The sequence below is a fragment of the Benincasa hispida genome, chromosome 2 (genome assembly GCF_027475165.1).
Source record: "Benincasa hispida cultivar pf3 chromosome 2, pf3_genome.v1.1, whole genome shotgun sequence".
Classification (NCBI taxonomy): domain Eukaryota; kingdom Viridiplantae; phylum Streptophyta; class Magnoliopsida; order Cucurbitales; family Cucurbitaceae; genus Benincasa; species Benincasa hispida.
In genome coordinates, this window is record NC_143479.1 from 26796918 (window position 1) to 26821850 (window position 24933).

A 24933-nucleotide genomic window follows, 5' to 3' on the forward strand; every position below is an offset into this window, starting at 1 on the left:
TTAGTAATGAAAAGGCACGTGGCGCATTAAAATGAAAACGACTTCTCCCAACTCTTACCGAAGTACGTTTTTATTTTCCACAATAAAAACCCCAACAACAAAGAAGACCAATATTGTATCCCCACAAAATAAATAAATAAATAAATATCTATAGAGGCTGCTGCTTGGTCAATGTTACATTTTGATTTATCCACGTCCATGCATGAGGTGGAGGAAGCATTTCAATTATGGTTCCAATAGATTCGAACGTCATTAGAATTTTGTGGGCTATTTTGATTAAAAAAAAACAAGGATTCGAATTTTGGAAAAAGTGAGGTTCTCAACAAATATATTCTATCTTCCAACACTTTCATGGGAAGTTCTTCCATGAAAAGACATGATGAAATCAGCACATTAGAAAATGAAATGGTATATTATTCACACAAAATCACCTCGAACCTCAATTTACAAAGTTCTCTTTACAGCAGAAGAAAATTGCAATGAGACCGTATAATAGTAAAACCCCCTCCTCCCTCTGGAGAAAAAAAATTAAATTGGAGTGAAAGAAAAATGTTGTAACTGTACAAAAAGAACTTAATTTACAGAAAATTTATGCACTCAGGGCATAGAATTGGATTCATAAAAAAGACGCTGAATGCTTGTTCTACAGCTGATTCTATTTTCCATTGGGAGGCCTTGAAGTTTGAGCAGGGGGTGCAGCAAGAGCATAGGTTAGTCTGGAAGATGAATTCTCTATTAGACCAGCAACCCCGGCAGCAGCAGATTGGGCATTTGATGGCAAGAAAAGATCATGTTTCTGATCTTTATAAGCACTCCAAACCTAAAATACAATATCGACCAAATTAAGAGTATTATGAGTGGATGAAGTTTAAAATTACAATCTGCGTGGACCCAAACACTGTATCATAACAAATACTACTAGCCGGTATACAGGCAACCATTTTCCTAATATCATTCCGAACTTTTTTTAAAAAAATACAAAAACTGTGAGATGGGAGATGGGAGATCGAACTCCAAACTCTAAGTTGGAAGGTCATGCAATTACTGTAAGCTCAACTTTGGTAATATCATTCATAAGAACATTGTAAATGTGTGGTCAATGAATGTAAGCAAGAGATGGTACACAGTTATCTTCCATGCATTTTTCATCCACTCTTCGTGTATAGAGAGAAGCCAAGAGATTGACAAAAATTCAGGGACATTTAAGGAGCATGGAAGGAAGAAAGGTAAATGAAAACTATGTTCTAGATCTAACTATCCGTTAATAATTACCTCTGAGGAATCTAAAATATCCCGCACTTTAGAACAATGTGCCCCTTCCGTGGCAAATGCATGCAAAACCTGAATGTACACAAGGAAGAAAAAATTTATATAGATAATAATGTTGCATTAGAAGAATCTTTACTGATGCACGTATCATTTCTAAACTAGAAAGCCCCGTCTTTAAGCCACTTGCTAAAATTCTTGAGAAGTCTTAGTGAAAAAGGAGCTCAGAACTTGGCAAGCTCCCATTTCTTAAGAGGTGTTGTTATTGTGTAATGGTCAATGTTTAAAGGGATGCATCAAGATTCCAGCCAATGTTGAGCCTACCATCTGAAGAAAGGCGTACATGATGGTTATTTCTTTAGCCTTATATACAATATCGACCTATGTATATATCCTCCGACCAAATCACTCTCCAAAATCCTAACTGATTGGCTTCACTCTCCTCCCCTGATCTATTCCTTCAACCACGTCCATCATTCCCTCCAAATGCTTGGTCCCCTTCTCGCTTGTCATTGTCTAACAATTCTTCTTTGAAAGTCTCTCGTATGTCGAAGTTCAAGTCCTTCCGTTAAAACCCCTTTATTAATTAACCCAAATCATATAATGAAAAATCCGTTTATAATCAAAATATAACTCGGGTTGGTGAGAATAACATTGTACTATACATTTAATAACGTTAGACATTCTTGAATGGATTAAAAGTTCCAACAAAATCAGTTAAAAATTCTTCAAATTTCATGTTTTATTCCAAAAATGGAAACAAAACTAGATAATATTACAGAACACTCTCATATTCTGAGAAGTCCCTTCAAGAAAATCTTATGCTTTGAAAAGTCATCCAACAACAAAAGATAGCAGCCGCATCAAGCTATTAAAATTAATAACTACAACAATCAACCAACAAGAAGGCATTCAAAGCTACATACCTCTATTGCTAGCACCCTGCCAATAGAAGCTTCAGATTCATTCCATTTCATTTGAGAGCAAAGTCCATTCCTTCCCCCAGCTCTCCAATCAAGAAGCCCAAGGAGTACTTCGACAAGGCCAACCCTTCATCATAATGCAATAAAGAATGAATACAGAAAGCTTATGAAGAAGAAAGTTCAATCTTAAGCACATCAGTTTTACAATATTTTCTTATTTCATATCAGTCCATACTAACACTAGCCTTACAATCATTGACAATCACAAATTTCATGGGATAACATCCAAAATGGATCAAGATGGTCTTGAGTCATTTGTCAACATCATGCCCAATCCATGAGGTTGGGCACCTCAAAGATCCTATAATCTATGTAAATCAATAAAGTTGTAGTCAACAGTGACTAAAATAAGTTGCCATCAAACTCCTTACCAAACAAAGGCAGAGATACAAGAATCAAAGGTATCTAACTACAGGGACAAACACAGCAAATGGGACGCTGCAGAATATTATGGTTAACTACTTGACACATAAGGCATCTAATCAGGCATTAGAATGTCACACTTGTTGATTCAAATTAGACACATTAGACATCAAGAGGACTCTTTTATCCTAAATTATAATATAGAAGTACCTTATGGTGTTTAGAAAATCTAATAATAGTATAATACTAATAAAAGTCAAAATGTGTGGCAAACGTATCATCTAACAGCTTTTTCCGCTTGGGAACAACATTAGAAGCCATGAAGTAAATTTTGATATACTAAATAAGATACTCACTTAAGCCCTTGGGCAACAAGCGCATCCCTGGCTCGATTTCCAGCAACCACAACACGCTTTAGGGTTTCAAGTGCCAGTATGCTTCCACCATTCCATCCTATTGCTTTCATTAGAAGAGGAACAACCTAGAACCATATAAGTGCTAGTCAGATAATACACAATGATGAAACCAAAGCAAATTAAAGATGATTGATGGCACAGGTGTTTAGATACTATTAATTCATCCCAATGTGCAGAGAACTGCAAACACTTGATCGTTCAACAAGAACCAAGAGTGAGAAAAGCACGCTAACATCTTTTTTTTTTAATCAAGACTAACATCCCACAAATGCCATGTAAAATTAATATCCATCGTCCTTGGATAAATTGTCTTTCATTGGCTAACATAAATATTTTTTTGCAGGGTGTTGCATAAATAATATAATAAAATATACCTGAGGAGTTCCAACACTAGTTGCTGCCATTGCCTCTGCACATGTAGTACTAGCTGCCAGTTGATGCAGGACACGTAAACAGCTGAGACGCACACGTTCCTGTGGAGTTTGTGCAGGCTGTTCTGATCCATCACTAGGTTCATGAGTTCTCTCCTCATAGTTGCCATTGTTTGGCTCCTCTGATGACATAGTTTCTCGTCTGGCCTCGTAAGCCACAGCAGCAACAAGTTTGGGTACATATCCAAGATATCCAACATGATCTGCTAGTGCTGGGTGCACTCGCAATAACGAAACCAAAGCAGCAGAGAGAAGAAGAGGAAGCTCAGGGTTAAAAGCTTGTGTATCATAATGTGTGGCAGCAATAGATGACAAATACTGATCCAACAATCCTTCCAAAAATCTCTTTGGATTTCTTAGAGGGAACTTGGGGTCTTTCAGAAACAATCTAACATATATTCCTCCAACCTGCATGAACATAAAGCTGCTAAGTTTTGCAGCAATGAAGGCAGACAATGTAAGATGGCAGATACGTAACATATATACCTGAGGTTCATCTCTCATTTCTTGTTGTGTAGATGCCTGCTCAGGCACATCCCAATCAATAACACGACCTTTCATCTGCTCACGATACAAGTCTGAAGCCATAGTTGCAATTTGGGCAGACAATGAGGCTGCCATTGCTGACGTCCATACAAGTTCTGGCGTTTCGGTGGTTTGGTCTACAGCTGCCACTACTGCTTCACCAGGTCCATCCCTGATAACTGATACTAGGCCATCTGGAAGAAATCTAGCAAGAGTTATAGCAACTCTAGGGCCATGCATGGGCTGCCCAATGAGTTTTCCCAACAAGGAGGCGGCAGCAGCTCTTTGTTGCAGAGGAATTTCATCTGCATATTATACATAATAAATAGGTCAAGAATTGTCTCTTCCACAATCTCTACATGGGAAAATATAAAATTCAATTTACAGTTACTTACCCTGCAGAGGTAAGAGAATTTCAAGAATATATACAACACCACCATGCTTGGCAGCTGACCAGGCAAGTTCTGCAGTACTTGCCAAAGCATAAAGAACATGGAGAACCCCTTCACGACATTGAGGATTGGAATGGAGCATTTGTAATAAAAGGAGAAGACCAGATCCATCAGCAACCATAGCCTCTAAGCACGGAGCATATGCAGTTAAAAGTGACAGCACACCGAGACAAAGTTGAGCAATGTTGCATTTTGATGGAACAGGAACAGAAAAGCATTCAAAAAGAGGCAATAGCTTGTTTTTGGTAGAAAAGATGGATGCCAGATTTGGATACCGCGTTAGCAAATTCTGAAAATTATAATGGAGGACAAGAGTGTCATATATGTTGCATTGCTTCCAAATCAAATAAAAGACATCAATTTAACTGTTCATATTCCCCATATGATCCATAAACTCAATAGACAATAAACCCATTGGGTGAAGTGATGGAAATGAATCAGCAGCATACCTTTAAGGAAATCAATCCAAATTGAAGGTTCTTAACCAATAAAGCTTCTTCTTTTTCAGAACCGTGCCCATCTGATGCTGACATTGTATCAAGAGGCTCGCTCTGCTGGCTAATTTGTCCAGAAGCCTCTTTGTTAAGTTGCTCAGCTTTGGGAGATGGAATGCTGGAATTAAGTTCATTTTGTAAACTACAGCTGTCACTAGTAACAGGTTTATTCTGAGAAGCAGAATCTACAAAGTACTCATTATGAACAAGGTCTGATATGAATTCAACCAAAGCAACACCAAAAACCTCAGGACTACTAATCTCGAAATCTGGTTGATCATTGTAAACTCTCAGATAAACATTGCCAACATAGAGTTCTTTTGACAGTGCCTCGTACACAAATTCATGTGAATCTTTCAGATCATATGACCCATCAGGGCCCTGGCTACTGCGCTGCTGATCCACAAACTTGAGGAGTTCTGCTCGCGTGGAAGAGTTCCAAATAATCTACAAGAATAATGTTTAAAAAAATTAGGGAAGAACTCCAATTTAAGGAAACTACATTCATTATACAAACTTAGGGAAGAATTCCAATTTAAAGAAATTACATTCATTATACAGGAAGGTAAAATGGCATATTGATACTGATTGAGTGTCAAACAATTCTACCTTCAAATATATAAGAGTAGAAAGACAGAATAACAAAATTAGTAGACCGATGTGTACCTCAGGTGATTCCAAGTTTGCATTTATTTTGGATAGTAGATCTTTAGGTTCTGGATCCTTCAAAAGACTAGCAACTTTTGGAGTTAACAATGTACGGAGAGCATCAGCTGCAGCCTGATTATAAGGTGTAGGACTGTCATCACTACACATACCGCTAAGCCTTGAGAGGGCCTGAGAAGCGCGTAAGGCATGCAAATTCTTTGCAATTTGAACACTGGCACCGACACCATGTGACTCCTTTGTGTCAGAATCCTCGGCTGTTGAGTCATATTGAAGCAACAAGGGCAAAAGGTACCTAAAAATAATTTAAGAAAGTCGAGAAACAGGATTAGGAAGTATTCATTTCTGATGACAGGGCTTCAATAGTCTATGGTTATTAATTGAACCAACAAACTGGAAATGGAACAAAGACACTGCGGAAATTTTGCCTTGTGAACGTTATCATCAGAAGATAAATGGACAACTCAGCAAAACAATCTAATAGGAATGGTCTTGTAGTTTAGTTACTGTTTAAATTTCAAAATCCCTCTAACACCCTAAGACCATTCCTATCACAATAATAACCAAGTCATGATCAAAACCAACCAGAGAGATACAGAGAGTGAATTAGATAAGAAAACATACCATAAGACCCCAGCTTTTAACAAGGCATCCTGAAATTCAGAGGAAACAGAAACGTGGGCAATAGTCTGGAGAGCAGCATCAACAGCTGCTGGTACTAGCTCAAGTTCAGTGCAATGTACTATGTCATCCACTAGACCAGAAAATTCGAGCATCTCAACCCTCGCACTATCAAACTGGCTTAGAACAGAAAAGGTTCGCATGACATTTGTAACAATGATAGCAGATGGTTCGTTTGCAGAAGTAGTTGGTTGCACCACACACATGCAACGAGAAAGAAGAACTGCAAGAAGTTTAATTCCACTATCCCTCACGAGTTCTTCGCCATTCAATGAAGACGATGCACATCTAACACATCAAAGAAGAAACTTCAGTTCATTTTATCCATCTCATAAACTAACTAAATAACAATGTGAAAAAGAATAGTGAAATAGGAAAAGTTACGTGAGCCACAAAAGTTCTGATGCTGCTACAAGGAGGGGTGCTCTATCAGATGCAAGAAAATTGTTATCTTCCTTGTCCACTGTTACAGCATTTAGCAGCATTGGATAACCTGCATATTTGAAAGGTTCGAGTACATTTCCATAGCGTCTGTACAAGATACATTGACCTCTCAACAAAAGCAGCAACCTCCAAGGTTGTGGACCTTGCAACCCTTGCATGGTAGCCTATGAAGGGTAATGGAGAAGGGTTTGATTAAAGAAAATGTGTGATCGTCTTTTACAGATCCAGCCCAACGGCTGTCATGTGATGGTAACAAAATAAAATAATATACACACTCTGAAAAGGTTCTAAGTAATGTATTGTGTACGTCCATGAACTAAATTCTACAAGTCATTGGTAACCATATCAGAAAGGGTACTATATTTTATTTCACAACATGCACAGAAGATTGTAATAAGCAAACCCTCTATACTAGAAAATCTGGGCATCACAAGCACTCAAGCATCAAGAAGGTTACAAACTGATGGAAGAGTTGGTTCCAATTCCCATTTTTCCTTCCTTTTTTGTTTTTTCCAATTTCTTGAAACTTGCCAGAATTTTAAAATACCATGCATGACATGTACACACACTGTTTGCTTATGCCATTTTTTCCCCCTTCATGAGACTTGCCAAAGTTTTGGAGTTCTGTACTTGAGATGTATATTCTATGTCTCTATTAAGCTCAATTGAGTCCATTAGGATCCACAGGCTCAAATGAAACATGCTTGTCAAAATATCAAGGTTTATCTTTTATTTTCTCATCAATGCTGTGTTTAGTCTTTGACGTACAGATATAAAGCGGTAAATGCACTAGCTTATACTAGAGCATACTTTGAAAGGGGACTTAAAACCCTGATTGTCAATATGCTATTTGCCATGTTATAAGCTTGTTGAAAAACAATTAGGTGTATGCATCAGAATAAAATGCTTCAGAGGCCTACCTGTAGACGCTCATAAGCTTTCTGCACAGCAAGAAACTTTTCCCTTCCTTCTGGATTTTTGTCAGGATGGTATTTCATTGCAAGTTTTCTATATTGCCGTTTAAGCTTTTCTTCGTCAATATTCTCAACTTGTCTAGAGATGCCAAACATCTCTTCACCATTTTCAGAAGAATGTCTCACATTACCACCATCGTTCACCACATCCTCCAGAGATATCTCCAATATTTTGCAAGCTTCTTCTTCAGAGAGATCCATAGGTCTGCGTGTTAATTCTTCACGCCACATAACAAGTAATGACTGTAGAAATTCAACATGTTCAACAATAGGCCAGTTGGGAAATCGTATCTCATCACACAAGTTCCTCAGATAGTAACGATGACACCACATTTCATCCCTCAACTCTTGGTATGTCACTGGTGGCATAGGAGCATATTCATATAAACAATGGCAATGCTGTGATAATTTTTGGGGAAAATCGCCAAGATGCTGCAAGACCTGGTAAAAGAGAGTTTCTAGTTTGGACGTCTGTTGAATGTAAAGCAAAAAAATTCATTTATGGAAGCAAAAGTAGACCCAAAGCAAGGGGAGCACCTGACAAATAAGGTTTTCTGCTCTCATTTTGTGTGTCCATATGATCTCGGGAGTATCTGAGTCAGAAACCATAGCAGCAGCAAATGCAGCTGGGCCACTGCGCTCCAGTACATAGAGCAGGGATTCAGGAAGAAGTCCACCCAATACACTACGCTTTGCAAGAGGCAAAGAAGAGGAAACTGCAGCCTCTTCTCCACCATGAAATGCTTGATGGACATGAGTCACCGAGAAGAGTTGTGCGATTGAAAGAAGGTTAGATCCTGGATACGCAAGGGCAAAATAGAAAGCACCTGTACTGTAAAGACGAATCATGGCTTTGGGATTTCTGGTGACAACAGCTCTTAATAAAGCAGCTGAAAATTCCACAATGTTTGGTTCCCCAGAGAGCATAGCCTACACACAATAAGGGGAAAATAGCCACTGTAATACATTCTCCAAGGCTAGGCCAAAAAAGGAAAATAAAGATGACAAGAGAACTCAAATAAAGACTCAACGTTAAGGTTTCAAAATGTAGGCAAGCCAATAAAAATAAATAGAAATGGACCTACCAAATCATTATTAGTAATAAGCGAATACAGAATGCAAACTAGTGATATATGTGATTAGATTTAGGCAGCATCGTATTATCACCATAAATAGAACAATTATACTTTTTTACATTAAAGAAAAAAAGGTTCAGCATACTTACAATTGATAAATCTTGTTTCTTGAGATGTGTTTACTGTTCTTTTCATTAAAAATTGAATTATGGGTAAGAGTTACTTCTTGTCAACTTCATAAATATATCATCATCATCATCATCATCATCATCATCATCATTATAGGAACAAATAATTATTAACATTACCTTAAGAATCATTTGTCTTTTGAAGTACTTTTTCAATGATTTTTTCATTGAAAAGTAATGTATGAAACTCTACAACTTTCTTGGTTCTCACTAACTTGCATAATTCACAATTTAACACCATTAAACTCATACAATAAGTAACACGTTTATCCAACCAGACCATCACTTTGAGGTAAGAGTTAACCAGTGGTTCCTCCTCCCAAGTAACCTGCGAAAGACAAGAAAAGAGTTCCAGATCTCACCTGAGCGATGTGTGGAAGGCACCTTGGACTGGACAAGATTCGTTTTACTCTAGGGGTTGGTGTGACTATCTCTCCAGCATCATCCAAGTCCGAATGTGCAGATACCATACTATGTAAAATGGACAATGCTGTCTCACCAATCTAGACAACAAACTCATTATATCAAGATATCAGTGGAAACAAAGAGAGAGGTTTCAAAGTATATTCTATACATAGTTGGAGTCAAGGTTCGAAATATCCATATTGACATAAATATCGAGGTCCCAAGTTTATGGAAATATCAATATCGATGGAAATTTTGGAAAACTTTACGGAAATCGATAGAAATTGATAGAAATTGTTACAATTAGTAATGAAACTTTGATTGGGACCTAATTAGACTATATTTGACCATTTTTAATCAATATTTCTATAAAGTAAGACAATATTTAGAGGTATAGTGTAAATATCTGTGTAGGTGTCAATGTGATAGCAGAAATTAAAAAAAGGAAAAATAATTACAAAATAATATCAAATATTGGCAATTAATTGCAAAATTAAAGGACATGAGATGTTTGCATATAAAATAACAGTAAATTATTTATTATAAAACCTACATGTCTAAGATAAAAAAGATGACTTTGAGCATCTAATCTAGAATCTTGATAATTTTGGTAGAAACTACAGTATTGCTACCAAGTCATCCTATATTGAAAATATTGAAGATAGTTACTTAAATGAAAATGATAGGACTCGTATGGCCAACATATAGACCCTATTGCTGGATACATTTCATTGATCGATGATCTTCCTCCTTCATATGGAAAATAACTATTTGGTGGAAAGTTAGGCTGAAAATTGTTATGGTCAAGTCTTTAAAGACCATCATAATTTGAGTAAGAATAATTACATTGACCATAGTTTTGTTGTGTATTAGAACAACTTGTGACCATAATTTTCTAAGTCTTTTTCTTGGAAATGAAAACTTTGGATGGTAAAAGAATCAAAACTCACATCAATTCAATTTTGAGGTGAAAATCCATGAAAATTCAATAGAAAAAGGTTTGAATGAAATTAAAAATAAATATATGTTATTTTTATCAATTTTGGTTTCTTAGGAATGAAAGAAGTGGATGGTAAAAGAAATAAAGCTTACATCAATCCAATCTTGAGGTGAAATGATATGAAAATTCAATGGAAAAAGGTTTGAATGAAGTTAAAAATAAATATATATTATTATTTTTCTCAATTTTGGTTTCATGAAAATGAAAGCTTTGGATGGTAAAAAAACAAAACTTGCATCAATTCAATTTTGAGGTGAAATGATGTGAAAATTCAATGAAAAAGGTCTAAATGAAGTTAAATATAAATATATGTTATTATTTTTCCCAATTTTGGTTTCTTGGAAATGAAAGCTTAGGATGGTAAAAAACAAAATTTACATAAATTCAATTCAATTTTGAGGTGAAATTATACATTGATGTGTAAAACTATACAATTCATGTAATCAAGACAAGTCTATAAACCTTAAAAAACTTCCATTGAGCCTAATTGCTTTAAAAAAAATTGAAATATCCATCGAAATTTCAAGAATGGGGAAAAATCGAAAATCCTCCCATACCGAAATTTCGAGATTTCAACTGAAATTTTAAATTATGGTTGGAGTATACAACAATAATCAAGCAGTACCAACACACTCAATTAATTGCTTGAAAGGAAACATAACCGGGCAGGAAAAAAAAAGCTAGAAATGCAAGTGTACATTCACAAGGTATTTTGCAGGAAGACTGGAAAATGGCCATGGGAGGTCCAGAAAATAGATTGAGCAACAAAGGGGTTATTAACGTGTAATGTAGCCACATCTTAGCTTTAATAAACATATAAGCACACAATAAAAATGCATACCTGAGCTGGTGTGAGAACCGGAACTCGAACAGCTAATGCCCACCGTAGTTCACGTATATCACGCAATCTCTTCCAGTCAAGCATTCCAGAGGCCCAGCACCGTGTTGTCCAATCAATAGATTTCTTTGACCACAGTCTTCTAATGGCATCTTTCTCCAATGGCCCAACTTTTGCATTCTCTTTGTCAATAAACATCCACTCTTTGAGAGGTTCCATAAAAGCAGTGGCAGCAAGCAAATTAGACTCTAAAGGAATAGCAGTCCTCTCTGAGGCTTCATGAACCACTGTCAACAGATCAACAGCTAATACACATCCTCCAACCAAAACACATGCCTCTACATTTGACAATACCTTCATCAATGCCTGCAAGCAAAGTTAATATAAGTGAAATAAATATCTTTATAAAATCTAAAGACCATATTAATCATCCTGAAAATTGTTCCATGCTAGCTTAGTCCCAAGACCCAAAACAGTCAATTCTCTAATTTTCGTTAAAGGGAGTTAAAGAACTGAACAAACTAAGATAGTGATTTTTTCCCTCCATGATAATTCATGGTGTTTGGAAACAAGTATATCACTCAAGGTAGCAGGGGAAGTGGACAGGGGGAAAGGGTTTTGAGCATTTGTGCACCTTCAAAAGAAGAAGAAGACGATGCCTCAAAGCTCTATCATCTGTTCGATCCAAGAGAACTGTTATATGAGCAGTGCCTTCGAATGGACCGATTGTCTGATGATGCTGTTCATAGACAATTGACATAGCCCTTGCACATAGCTCTCTGACAGAAGAACCTCCACCTCCTCCAAAACCATCCAGTCTTCCCATATCACACCAATCATCAGATGCACCCAGTTCATCAGGAATGGTACCATCTACTGTGAGTCCCGTGTCCGCATCACATAAGAATCGATGATAAAGTGCTCTAAAGAAAGCAACTGGGTCACGGAGTGGAAAATCCTGAACCCTGCCGGTACTGTTGCTTTCAAGCAACAATCGTAAATAATACTGACCTACACAAACTTCTTTAGACAAACTAGGATAGCTAACTAAGAACTCAGAGTAGTTCCAAGAAATTTTTGGCAGACTATCTTGACTAGTCATACTTTCTCCAACAGGGGTGACCCCAGGCACGATATCTTCAGACCGTTCTTTTTCAACATCTAATTTATGAACCTCGGCTTGCAATGTCTCACGTAGTTCTTGTCTTGTGCGCTCATTCCAAATCAAATCAGCACGATTATGATCAAGGCTAAAAGCACGCCAAAATTCAGGCCAATTACAGAGTAGCCTGCCAGATCCAACAGGAGTGTTCTCCACAACTACCTGAGCAGGAGCAGGAAGTCCTGACTCCTGATTAGCATCAGCACAGCCAATATTTGGTTCTGATGCCTCATTTATGATAGTAATTGGAATATCAGTCAAAGAAGGAACAGCAGATTGATCACGTTGGGCTAACCCGGTAACATCACTGATAGCATTGTCACTAGGATGAGCAACAGAAGCTTGAATGGTTGAAACTGGACCAGCACTTATCTGCCTTGAGGGTTCGCCAGTCTCAAAATTATTATGTGGCAAATTTTGATCTTGAGATGTTGTCATTCTACCTGTACGGCCTCTCCTCTGGAGTAAGCGTCTCTGTCGTCTACTATATGACCCTTCCTGATTTGAATCCTCATGCAGAACTCCATCAGATCGTGTGTGTAAATATGCAACAAGCCCAGGAGGCAAAACTCTAGACAACAAATCTAAAGCTGGTTGATAAGAGTCTGCCCATAGAGCAACTAACTGCCGACTAACCTCACGTCTCTCACCAGCCGGAAGGAAAAATGCATGAGATAAATGCCTCAATATAGCACCATCTCGTAAAGCAGCATCACGCATTGATTCTGCTGCAATTGCATCTTCTTCTGCAATTGTGCGCATTATCACAGCCACAGTTTCTCTTACACTTTCAGCTGGATGTCCAAAGAGGGCAAACAAGCGACGCTTGAGACCAGCTACTTGGCGTAATAATTCAACAAAAACTGGATATTGAGTTGTTTCACCATGTGGTTCACATATCATCGCATCAAGCACTTCAACAACAGCCATGGAAAGCAAAGGAGAAATAGACATTGGCTTCAGTCTGTTGACAAGAATAATCACATAACCTTGATGAGCAAACAACACTGACTTGGTGTGCATGATTGTAGCATGCCGCTCTCCTTTAGAATCTGTCACCAGATTTGAATCACCAGGCCCGCCACCAATAAGCACTGCAATTAGGCCTGCAGCTTCAGCTGCTACACCCTCAGAACCATTTCTAAGCAAACCCATTATTCTCCCAACAGCAGCAGGAAATGACATCACGTGTGATGCTGCACTTGTTGATGCTAACAATCGACGTAAACATGAGACGAAGCCCATTACAGTTGCAGCTGCTTTAGGTGAAGGAGGTGGCAATGGAGGGGACTCAGGAGGAAGATTTGGTGCAGCTGGAAGCATTGTGATCAAGGCCATGAGGGTCACCTCTGGTACTTCAATGTTGGAAGGAACCCCACTATAAGGTATACATGCATTAAACTCCCTTATTCTACGCCAAAGTTTAGCTCTTGATCCAGGTATTGAACCACTTTCGGCCACAGCATCTTTAGCAGCTGCTGCTAAGTGCTTCAAATGCATGGACGCATTTTCCAAATCAATGACTGATTGTTGTTGACCAAATTGTAGGTGGACTCTTCCACACGGTGGATCAATACGATGACCAGGCATTGTTAGCCTAGGTAACACAGGTACTGCGTACTGTCCCTAAAGGAAGACAGCAGAAAAGAAAATAGACAACATTAAGATACCAATGACACCAATATAGAAATCCATTTATGGACACTAAATAGTATAAATAAATAAATAAATAAGACAAATACATCATCTACCTACTTCTGTTTGCAATACATCCCGAATGGCTGCAAGTAAGTTATCACGAGACGTACTGGCATATACCTGATATTCATGCCATGTCCATTAAAAGTTCATAAAATCATATTAATCTAGACTGAAAATTTAAAAGGTAAGCTCACATGAACAAGACATCCATCGTTGAATTCAATAGCAAACATCTGGGGCTCCTCTGCAAAGCGTACAAGGGAGCTGACAGCAGATAAAGGACGAACTGTAACAGCCTGTACATAAAATTTTCAATGATTTACAAAACTTTATCTAACATGCAAGATACATGTGCAATGATGCTGAATGGTCGCCTTAATATTTCTGTTCACAGAAACTTCACTCAAGACTACACAGTTTTTTTAGTTAGTTGAAGTATGTATCATTGTGAAATTTTGTGAGACGAAAATAGGTGTATACAATGGCTAAGAATTGGTTATCTGGGATTCCAATATCTAGACTTATCATATTATCATTTCTGACTTAAAAACAAATCTGAAATCTGAAATGAGTATGCATCCGTTTTGTAGAATGTAGACATGAGCAATTGAGCATCAAAATTGTTTAATTAATATAAAGTTGATATCCACAACAATAATTAAATCATGTTTGATTAACTAATCCCTTCTATTAAAAAAATAACTGTAATTAATTAATACCTGTATAGAACAATTTTTCAAACAACTGCTGTATCAACTCAATAAATATCATTACTTGATAATTCAAGTGCACAAAATAATTAGTTACTTAAACAACTATGACTGCAAAAGTAATACCTGTATAGAACAGGTTTTTCAAACAATTTCTGTATCAACTCAATAAACATTACTACTTGATAATTCATGTGCACAAAATAATTAGTTACTTAAAACATCTATGATCGCAAATTTGCCAAACCAATCAATTCATACTTCACATTCAGAATGCTTAAGACTGAAATAGGATTTTAACTATCAACATACTTTATTAATATCAATCAACTCAATTTTCATAGGGGCAACAAATAAAATCAGCGGGCTTATTAAGAGGCATTCCAATGAAATGTAAATGGGACCACAATCCGGTCACTGCATAAGGTGCTCAAAACACAAACGAGAGGGTGGAGTTCCAAACTATGCCCCGGGGAAGGGGAGAGACCAAACTCCCCAGGGCAGCAGAGGCCTTAATTTGAATGCACCATTTTGGGGCATCTAAGCACATAATCGAGGGAGAGAAACTTCAAATGAGCAGACTGTGGAGGGGTCTTGGAATGTGAGCAATCCTATGGGGTGCTGAAGGAAATCCACAGAAGGAGAGTTGAAAGATAGACACGGTTCGTTTTCCTTCAGTGTTTGAGCTTTCATTACGATCTAAATTAAAAGAAACAACCCCAAACTATTGCAATATCAAAGAGACAACCACAATAATATTGTCTTTCAAGAGCGTTATCCCTCTCTAAGTCCACAATGGACCAATACCAGGTCAAAATTATGTCTAACCTCTACACTCCCTAACTCCCTCTATTTCCTCCACTCTAACAAATTATAATATAATTACAATTATGTCACTACTTATATAACCCTGTTTTTACAGCACCAGGAGGAAAGGAGGAGCTTCAGACACATGAGATGTGGATGCATCAAACACCAAGTAAAATACATAGTGATCAGTTCAAATTGATGGCAAGCAAATAATACAAAGCTAAATGTTTGTCCACTTACTTCATAATTTTCTGGGCGTCTTTCAACTATTGAGACTTTTGTAAGAATGAGTTGTCGAGACACAGCATCACCATGTTCACCAAGTCCTCCTTTAGGACCAACTCCCAAACTCAATCCTGGAACATTCAAAGTTCCATGTGCAGCAGACCGTAGTCTTGTAACAGACCAGCCACCGCATGGGGTTTCATCAGCTCCGACAGCCTCTTTTGCTAGATTTAATACATTTTTTTCAAATAAGATATGACAAATAAATTTTTTGAAAAGGATAGAAGAAGTACATATAAGAGAGGAAACAGTTTAATGAATTACCCCTTCGATTTATGTACTCTGTCACAGTGAGAGATTGTGAACTGTCCACTGAAAGTGACAACCCTACCATGGATTTTGCTGTTTTCGTCTACAATAAAGTAGACTTAAAATTAGAAATTCTTATAAATGTTAGACCTTTCAAGGTATTGTTTTGGTCATTTCTCCCTGATGAACAAACCTCACATTTACACAAACTGCTAACCAACAAGATGTCATAATTAAGAGTATGTGCAACAGCTGAGATTCCAACCTACCAAATTTGAGATGATGGCACTGTTTGAAGTACCCGAAGAAGCTTGAAAGGCTTTTGATTTCCTTCCATATAAAGGGCATAGAACAAAACCACCATATTCAGCACTTTTTTTCCCATAAGCATCAGGTAGGATTATAATTGCAGGAGAGCCCATATCTCTAAAATCCAAGCACCAACGAAGGTCTCCAGATTTCACGTCTATAAGCTCGACTCCAACATTAGAAACTTTTAATTTCTGTAAAAGCAAGCAGACAGTGCCAAGCCATTCAGCAACTGAACCTAATCCACACAATAGACTTGAACATGTGAAAGTAATTATAAGTAGTCCTACACAAAAGCACTTAATTCGATAGTCTCGCCAGTTTGATTCAACTCTTCTGATTGTCTATTTAGTTTTATGGTTTTAACCCTGACGAGTTAAGTATTAAGACAAACATCTAATTTTCCCTGGGTTCAAGGCAAGGCAAACACAACTTTCTTTCAGTTTCTTGTATCCGGTACTCTCAACCAATGGTTGCAGCCTAAGAGATGTACATATAGAGAGAGTTCCTTGATACAATGACAATGTTTAGACAATTATTTTTATTTTTTAAAAAAAACTCGGTAAATAGCAAATAGTTCACCACTCAATTCTGGATGCAGGCAAAGGAGAAAACTTACAAAGGGAACCCATTCCGAGCCTCGTCGCCGAAGATGAAGCACCGGAAACTCAGCCACGGGGGCCAATCTATTCCACCTAATTCTGTGCAACGCCGTCAGTATACTCGCTCTGTATTTGGAAGAGAACTTCATCCCCTTGAACTTTCCACGCCCATCTGTGCGAACACTAATGTTAAACTCGTTCGAATTATCATCTCGCCCAATAATCGGTGAGGCACCCTCGTAATCACTAGCGACATCGTATGAATTAGTCACCGCCAGTGTGGAAGGGTCTAACGTAATGATCGAAGCGGCCGAAATACATAGAATCCGCTTGTAACGGCCACGCCACGAGTGCTTAATAACCAAATAGCGCGCCAAGTATTCTGGCTCTTCGGGAGGAGCAGAATTGGAAGAATGAACAGTAGATTGTTCCATTGAAGGAGGACGAGCAGGAGCTGGTCGAGAATCAGACGTAAGCCGGTTCACAGATTCGATATTAGCAAGGTAAGCAAGAGTATGGGTAGGAGGCACATTGTTAGATCGGAGAAAAAACCAGAGTCCCGCGCCGGTTTGGACCGATGCAGCCGCCGACGGGCTTCTGTGAGACCGAGACTGATTCGCCCCCAGCTCTGACGGTTATATATCCAACTCTCCAGCTTTAAATTGAACAAACTAAACCCTAATAAACTCTAATCATCAAAGTATTCCGCGAAAAGAAATTGATAAGCCGTAATCCGTGGAACTGATCATGCAAATAACAAAAGGGCATTTGACTCCCTCGATTGAATCCGATCGAGAATTATCATCAGACAACCAATTGCAAATTACTAAAGAATGAATTTAGTCTGACCGTCGTCGTCGTCGTCGGAGGAGGAGGAGGATGGAGAGGAAAAGTCGAAAACAGGTCGGAAACGATTGTTCCCAGCGTTGGGAGGTACCACTGTCAGTTGGGCAAAAAAATTCGGGTCGGGGTTATCGTCACCTGTCAGTGACCATTTAATGACGTGGCATCAATTCGATTGTGAGATGTGTTTAATCCAAGCCGTTGATTTGCAGGACGAAGCTCAATTAAATCCATCCCTTTGATCAAGGGCATTACTTTCATAGCTAATGTTAAATTATTAAGTCAACTTCGTTGGATTGTTAGGGTAACGTTCAAAATCGAGCATGAGAGACATTTTTATTATAAGCTCCTCAATTAGATATAACTTTATTTAACATAAAGAAGTTGGGTCTAAAAGAACGATGATAAATTGAACTCGAGAAAGAAAATGATGATAAATCAATATTTTATAGATGTTGAGTATTTTCTTGTCTCGTCAAAACCTTAAATATTATTCTTAAAATTTAATCTCTTAAATATCCCCAATGTCGTTATTATTAAATTATTATGATCGAGTGATACAGTATGTCTGAACTAACCATCACGTCATTTGTCCTGTTACAATTATTTTTGGGTCAAAGTACGACCTTTCGTGTACAAGCACGATATGAGATATCGCGATATAATAGTAGATATATGTTTGAATAAATAGTCACGTTCTTTGATCTATTATAATTACTTAAAAGTCGAAGTAGTGTATCATTTCATGTATGAGTGTGATTTAGACCACATATATATGAAACATTATTACCTATCGATGAACATATGTTTGAATAGATAGATAGTCACATCCTTTGCTTATTACAACATTTTCGAATCAAAATGGTTTTATGACGAAATAGTGTGTCATTCATGTATTATTTTATTGATATCAACTGAACTAATTTGCAATGAAGATTACATAGATATAAATATACAAACAATGAACCAAATAAGGAAACAACTAAATTAGCCTAAGATTTTGATAATTTACAATTCGAATAATATATATATATATATATGGTAACATCATTCCTTAAACTCAGTGTGGTAAAGTAAAAACTAACTTGTATTTTACCAAATTGAGTTTGTGAAGTAATTGAGTGAAGCATCCAAGTGACAATGCCTTCGTGAAGATATCAACGAGTCGTTTGGTGGTGGAGACAGATCGTAAAAAGAGAGTGTTGCTTAGGAGATGACGACAAACAAAGCAACAATCATTTTTGTGTGTCTGATGCGTTCATGGATACATCATTGTGAGCAATATAGATAGCACTATGAATGCCACAGTGAAGTAAAGTAGCAAATAGTTGAGGAACACTCATTTCGGCAAGAAGCCAGTGAAGCCATAACAACTCAAAAATAGCATTAACAAGTGCATGATATTCAATATTTTGTATTTGAATAGAAAACAACATATTGTTTCTTGCTTCACCAAGATATAAGAGAATCACATAAGTAGAAACAGTAAGTGGAGGTGGAATGTCTAGATCTGGGTAGCCAGATAACACGAAGATGACTAAGAAGAAAAATGAAGAAGTGATGGAGCAGGGGGTGAGTCACAATTAAATAAATAAGACTGCCAACAAGTTGTCAGTACAGTTGAGCGGAACGCCATCAAAAGAAGTTTAAGTAACAATTTAGTATAAATACTTTCAAAATTGTAACTAATTTAGTCTTTAAATTTTAATAGAATATATTTTCAAAGTTGCAACCATTCAGTTCATTTAGTATATACATTTTACCGTTTGTAATTATTAAGTCTTTATTGTGAAAAATATTATTAAAATTTAATGAGAGTTCTTAAATTTATAATGTTTACACATATAGTTAAATTTAATCTCCAAACATGTAAGATCGGCCTCTGTGCTAAGATCAACATTGAAAAGGATGTTAGATGAGTTTAAAGTAATTCTAGAAAGTAGTATAAATTATTTCGAATGACTTCCCTGTTTATCCATCTATTTAGAGATGGTTTGATGGGTTAAAAAGTAAACTTGTACTAAATTTTTTCTACGAGGACTTCTAGAAAAAACTCATAAATTTTACATCTCTATTTGAAACAATAGATTTTGATATTCCATGAAGTGTAGAATCGATATGGCAACCTAGAGGAGTGAATAGAGTTTTTTTTTTAACTAATTAAATTTTTTTACTAATGTGAGTTCAATTAAACAAATTTGTTAATAAGTAATAAACAATAAATTCATGCAAATTGATTCAACCCAAAATAGCCAAAGAAAAATTAAAACTAACATTCTTAAGCACCCAATTTAATTTTAATAATAAGAAAAGATCAATCCAACCAACCTAAATAACCATTAAGCAATTAATTTAAGGAAAAAATATTGCAATTAATTTTATGCAATAAAATATAACAACAAATTAATTGCAAAATTAAAATAGGAGGGGATAGAGAATTAATTGCTTTGAGTCGAACAATACAATCCTTTCCACGATTGAGAATCAAATCGTTACAACGACCCTTTTCGGGATCAAGAGCAACCCTCGCAATAATTTGAAAAAATAAATAACACTTGACAAACTCTATAAAAGAGTGAATTACAAAATTTAGCACTCAATGAATCAATTCTCACGGCATAAAATATCTCTCTCAAGAAAAAGATGAAAATAAGAAAATTGAAAGTTAGAGAAAGAGCAAGAATGATGGCTTAATGAGTTATGAAGGATTGAAAATAATAAAAATTGTTGTTATGATTTGGAAAAGAAGATGAGTTTAAATAGGGAGGAAAAATTGTTGAAAACCACATCTGATTTGAACGAAAAAGAAAAGTCAATGGTGGAGATTCTAAACTTAACTAGCCATTCGACATAAACAAAAAAAATAATTTAATATCTTTTAAAACCCAACAAAAAGTTAAAACCATTTCTTTCAAAATCCAACAAAAAGGACATGTCCACCATATATCCAAAACTAGCAATTACACACAAACTTATATAATATTAGATTCATTTTTTTTAAATCATTTTCTTTTTAAAACCAATCCAAAATAAAAAAACCCACCCTATGTCATTCTTATATTGCTCCAAGTGGCACATTTCAATTGGTTCACTCTGATGTGAAAAAGTTATGCCACCATCATTAGTTTGGATTTTTTTGGATTTTTTCCGTTAACTTGGATTTGAGTGATTCAAATTGTATTAGAACCATTGTTCCAAACTCTACACAAGACACTTCAAACCATCCAATTTTTTAACAAATAACAGCAGGTTTATTATCTAATTAACTAAAATGAATTAATTTGAGATTAAGGTCCAAAAACCACAAACAACTCAAGAAAAATGAAATTCAAAGAGTGTGTGGTATAGAATATGAACAAGAATCACAATCAACACATATATAATTCAATTAATTTGAAAACAATAAACATTTCAATAACAAGGTACTTTCATTTTTCTTACTACCTCTCCCCTTTTTGGAATCAATCCAAAAAAGATAATTAAGAAAAATAGACAAAGATATGAAAGCCTCCTTTAAAATCACAAGTACATACTTTGTATTTCTTTTCATACCGAGATACGTTCTAAAAAAATAACAAACAATATCTTAAATTTAAGAGGCTTAAAAAAGAATTAATCAAGTTCAAGCTTAATTTTATTTAAGGCCAAATTTCACAAATTCTCCCCTTTTTGAAATCAATTAAACACTTCCCTTAATAAGGGACAAAAGATATTTAACGTATAATTTAACTTGAGAGTAGAAATATCGAATAAATTTTTAAAATAAATTTTTAGTTCAATGACAATAACTCCCCCTAAAAGGATAAATAATATGCATAAAAGAGGTATACAATAATAAAGGAATATGGAGAATCAACATCATCAAATATATGAAATTCATATATGAAAGTGTATAACTCTCATCTAACTTGAGCATTCTCCTTCTACTAAGAAAAAATCAATATTTACCAAGGACATAATATCATTCAAGTAAGATTCAAGCAATTGAAATAAAAAAAAAATCAAATATTTGAAAATAAACATCAATGGTGAAAAACACATAATAATACCAAATAATAGCAAAGAAATATTAGTAAATCTATACTATATTAAAAGAGGCAAAATTGAGAGAATTTTTACATTCCTTTTTTGCCCTTATGTTTCTCAATAATACCTATCTTACCCTTACAATTATTTATACTCTTTGGTGGAAAAAACTACTTAGGGGCACATCGAATAGGTGGATGGAAAAAGATCGACATCTCACTACAACTAAAAATAGAAACACAACTCTTCTACTATATTGGATGGGATCTACCTATAAAAATAAAGAATTTGATAATCTCATTATCATTTATCAATGATCGCAATGTCAATATGATGCCATGAAAAGTTTTTATATCAAAGAAACTCTTCTAGAACTAGTGAGGATTAAAAAATTTTGTTCTTCAGAGGAAAATATTGAACCTAATCGAGATGAGGCCTTAAAAAACCAGACTCATTGATGGAAAATTATTCTTTTCTATCTCTATGACTAGATTAGTAGTGTGTTTTTGAGAAGTCTTTTCAAGTGAAAATTTGCTCTTGGAGATGCTCTTTTGTTAGAAAATAAAAAAGAAATTAAAGAATTAGGATGAGATTTCAGTTTGAATGAGAAAGGAAAAAAAAGAAAGAAAAGAATTTGGATGAGATTTTTTTTTTTTTTTGGATGAGAAAAGAAAAACCAAATGAAAGAATTAGGATCAAATTAAGTTTGAATGAGAAATAATTTGGATGTAATGTGTCATTGTCGTATGAGTCACATGGTTACCATTTTTTCTGTCCCCACTTCACTCAATACTCACAAGATAAATAAATAAATAAAAATGACAAAAAGAATTATAACATATATGCAAATACTTAGAGAAAAAGAGTATTGAACCATCCTTTGATTGGTGTATAATTTTGTGGGAAATTTTGCTTGAATCGACAATTGAAACATGAGCAAATTTCATTATTAGCAACTTCATTGTAATTAGTTTATTCTTTCTTGCTTGGAAAAAATTGCTTATTTTGGTTGGATTTATTGGAAGATATTCATATAACAAATTTCGTTAGGGGTTAGGAGATTATGGAGAGAGGAATTGAAAATTTTAGGAAATATTCGGTAGAGGGTAGTTTAATCTTTTTTAATTTTATTCTTAATTTGAAAATCCCAACCAACTATTATTTTTTCTTCATTTTTTATAAGCTTGTTATGTATATGCTCCTTTTATTGTATTCTTTTGGTAAATGTTTAATTTGTTAATTTTTTGTTAATTAAATACTTATTTAATTCTTAAATTTAGTGAAATGTATATTCATTCAAACTTATATTGTATATAGTTTTATCTACTATTTCTTTTATTATTTTGTAAAATCATGTTAAATGTTTACTATTTAAAATAAATGAAAAATGTCCCTGATGATTAATGATTCAATAAACCAAGATTTGACCATGAATGCAATTTTAGAGAGACTCCATTTAGATTCGTAAGGGTGAGTTCACTCGGGTCTGGCACTTTCGGGTGGGATAAAAAAGAGCCCAAAGGAAGCGAAATAGGAAGAAAGGTTACGTGAAAAATATTCTATTCAATATTCAAATTTCATCCCCAAAATTTATGTCTTAAAATTTTTGACTATATGCATTGCACGTGTTCTTAACTAGTAAATATATGCATGGTATCAACATATCATGCTAACGGGAGATGAAGAAAGTAAATAAATTCAATAACTACTTCCCTTATGGAAAAGAATTTTATAAGTCTTCAAAACAATATGCTTGATGATCAATTCTTTTCAACATAGGACAAATAAAATACTCAAAATATTTTTCATTCAACAAGACATATTTCATCTAAGTAACACTATTAGAAAATTAATCATCAAAACATAGCATTTATTTTCCATGAAAGATGCAATAACTTATACCAAAAAGTATCTGATACAAATTTAATATATTTCAACCAAGAGATGAACAACATATCTTAATCATCAAAACAATAATCTTTTGCAATACTCAATATCCTTTTGCTTAAAATTTTCAAGAAAAAAACACAAGAATAGAACAAACATTTAATTGATCAAAAAGTCACAAATTAAGCAATAAAGACAAATGTCAAATAGATAGATATACATTTATTTCTCATGACATTAAAACCAATAATCAATATATTTCACAATCAAAATCTAATTATTCAAGACTGTTCCAGAGATATAATTTTCATAAAAATACCAAAGGAATAATTATCTCAATAATTCAAAGAAAATAAAGGTTACCAAATATGCAATTTCCTTTTGTTGGATTCAAGCAAGTCTTAAGAGCTCCAATTTGAAATAATTTCTCATTTGAAGTCCAAGCAATAATTGTTTCTTGAATATTCTTACAAATCTCAACCAAAAGATTTTGATACTCATTTCTTGGGTCATGGTTATTGAGCAGAGACTTTGGAACCCATTTCCAATTAGTTCCAACATGACTAGCATTGATTTTTGGTAAATAACAAGTATTAAATTTATGACCAATTTTGCCACAAGAATAACAAGTCACATTAGGCAGAAATTTCTTTTTGACACAAAAATTTTGTACTTTATTTATATTCGAGAAATCCTTTTTAGATTTAGAACAATTTGGTCTCATGTGACCTTTAACTCCACAATAATGACATGTAGGCACAAAGTTTTGAATTCACATGATATTTCTAGCATTTACATGTCTGTCACAAATTTAGCATTATGCACACATTTAGATTTTCCATGGCAATGTTAGGCACAACCTTAATTTTTCATGAAATGACCTAGCTTTTTCATCCTTATTCACAAAACTCACATTATGAACATATTTGGATCTAGCATGAATGTGTTTTTGCACAAATTTTGAATTTTCATAGATACATAATTTTTTCATGCCTGGGCACAAAGCTAGATTCAACAAATTTAGGTACATTGAGTAAAGAATAATGGGACATACGAGGGGTAGCTTTAATAAAAGTAGAGTCTTGGACTGACTTGAGAAAAAAGTGTTTTTTAAAAAAATTCATTTTTATTTAACACTTTTTAACAA

The 24933-nt window shown here is 35.2% G+C and overlaps 1 protein-coding gene across 2 annotated transcripts; it reads right to left on the reverse strand.

Moving 5' to 3' along the window:
- Positions 1–393: 393 nt before the first annotated feature.
- GRV2 (DNAJ heat shock N-terminal domain-containing protein) lies at positions 394–17997 on the reverse strand. Of its 2 annotated transcripts, XM_039022898.2 has the most exons (22): positions 17048–17997; positions 16389–16622; positions 16135–16222; positions 15826–16034; positions 14260–14361; positions 14120–14182; positions 11837–13990; positions 11206–11568; positions 9322–9462; positions 8233–8625; positions 7642–8136; positions 6662–6885; positions 6221–6565; positions 5597–5891; positions 4886–5377; positions 4380–4725; positions 3946–4289; positions 3403–3867; positions 2969–3093; positions 2193–2316; positions 1273–1341; positions 394–820 (listed from the first exon to the last, which is right to left on the reverse strand). In XM_039022898.2, the coding sequence occupies exons 1-22, from the start codon at positions 17462–17464 to the stop codon at positions 656–658; spliced, it is 7653 nt and encodes a 2550-aa protein (XP_038878826.1). In that variant the 5' UTR covers positions 17465–17997; the 3' UTR covers positions 394–655. The 2 variants fall into 2 exon arrangements, with proteins under 2 accessions (XP_038878826.1, XP_038878827.1); XM_039022899.2 differs by lacking the exons at positions 14260–14361; positions 15826–16034; positions 16135–16222; positions 16389–16622; positions 17048–17997 and having other exon boundaries at positions 14116–14165.
- Positions 17998–24933: the final 6936 nt, after the last annotated feature.

Excerpts from the sequence above, each read along its gene's own strand:
- GRV2 (XM_039022898.2), bottom strand. The coding sequence starts at position 17,464 with ATGGAACAATCTACTGTTCATTCTTCCAATTCTGCTCCTCCCGAAGAG. Across the intron at positions 5,892-6,220 it reads TTAAAAGCTGGGGTCTTATG|GTACCTTTTGCCCTTGTTGC; the intron begins GTATGTTTTCTT and ends AATTATTTTTAG. Across the intron at positions 5,378-5,596 it reads CAAACTTGGAATCACCTGAG|ATTATTTGGAACTCTTCCAC; the intron begins GTACACATCGGT and ends TTATTCTTGTAG.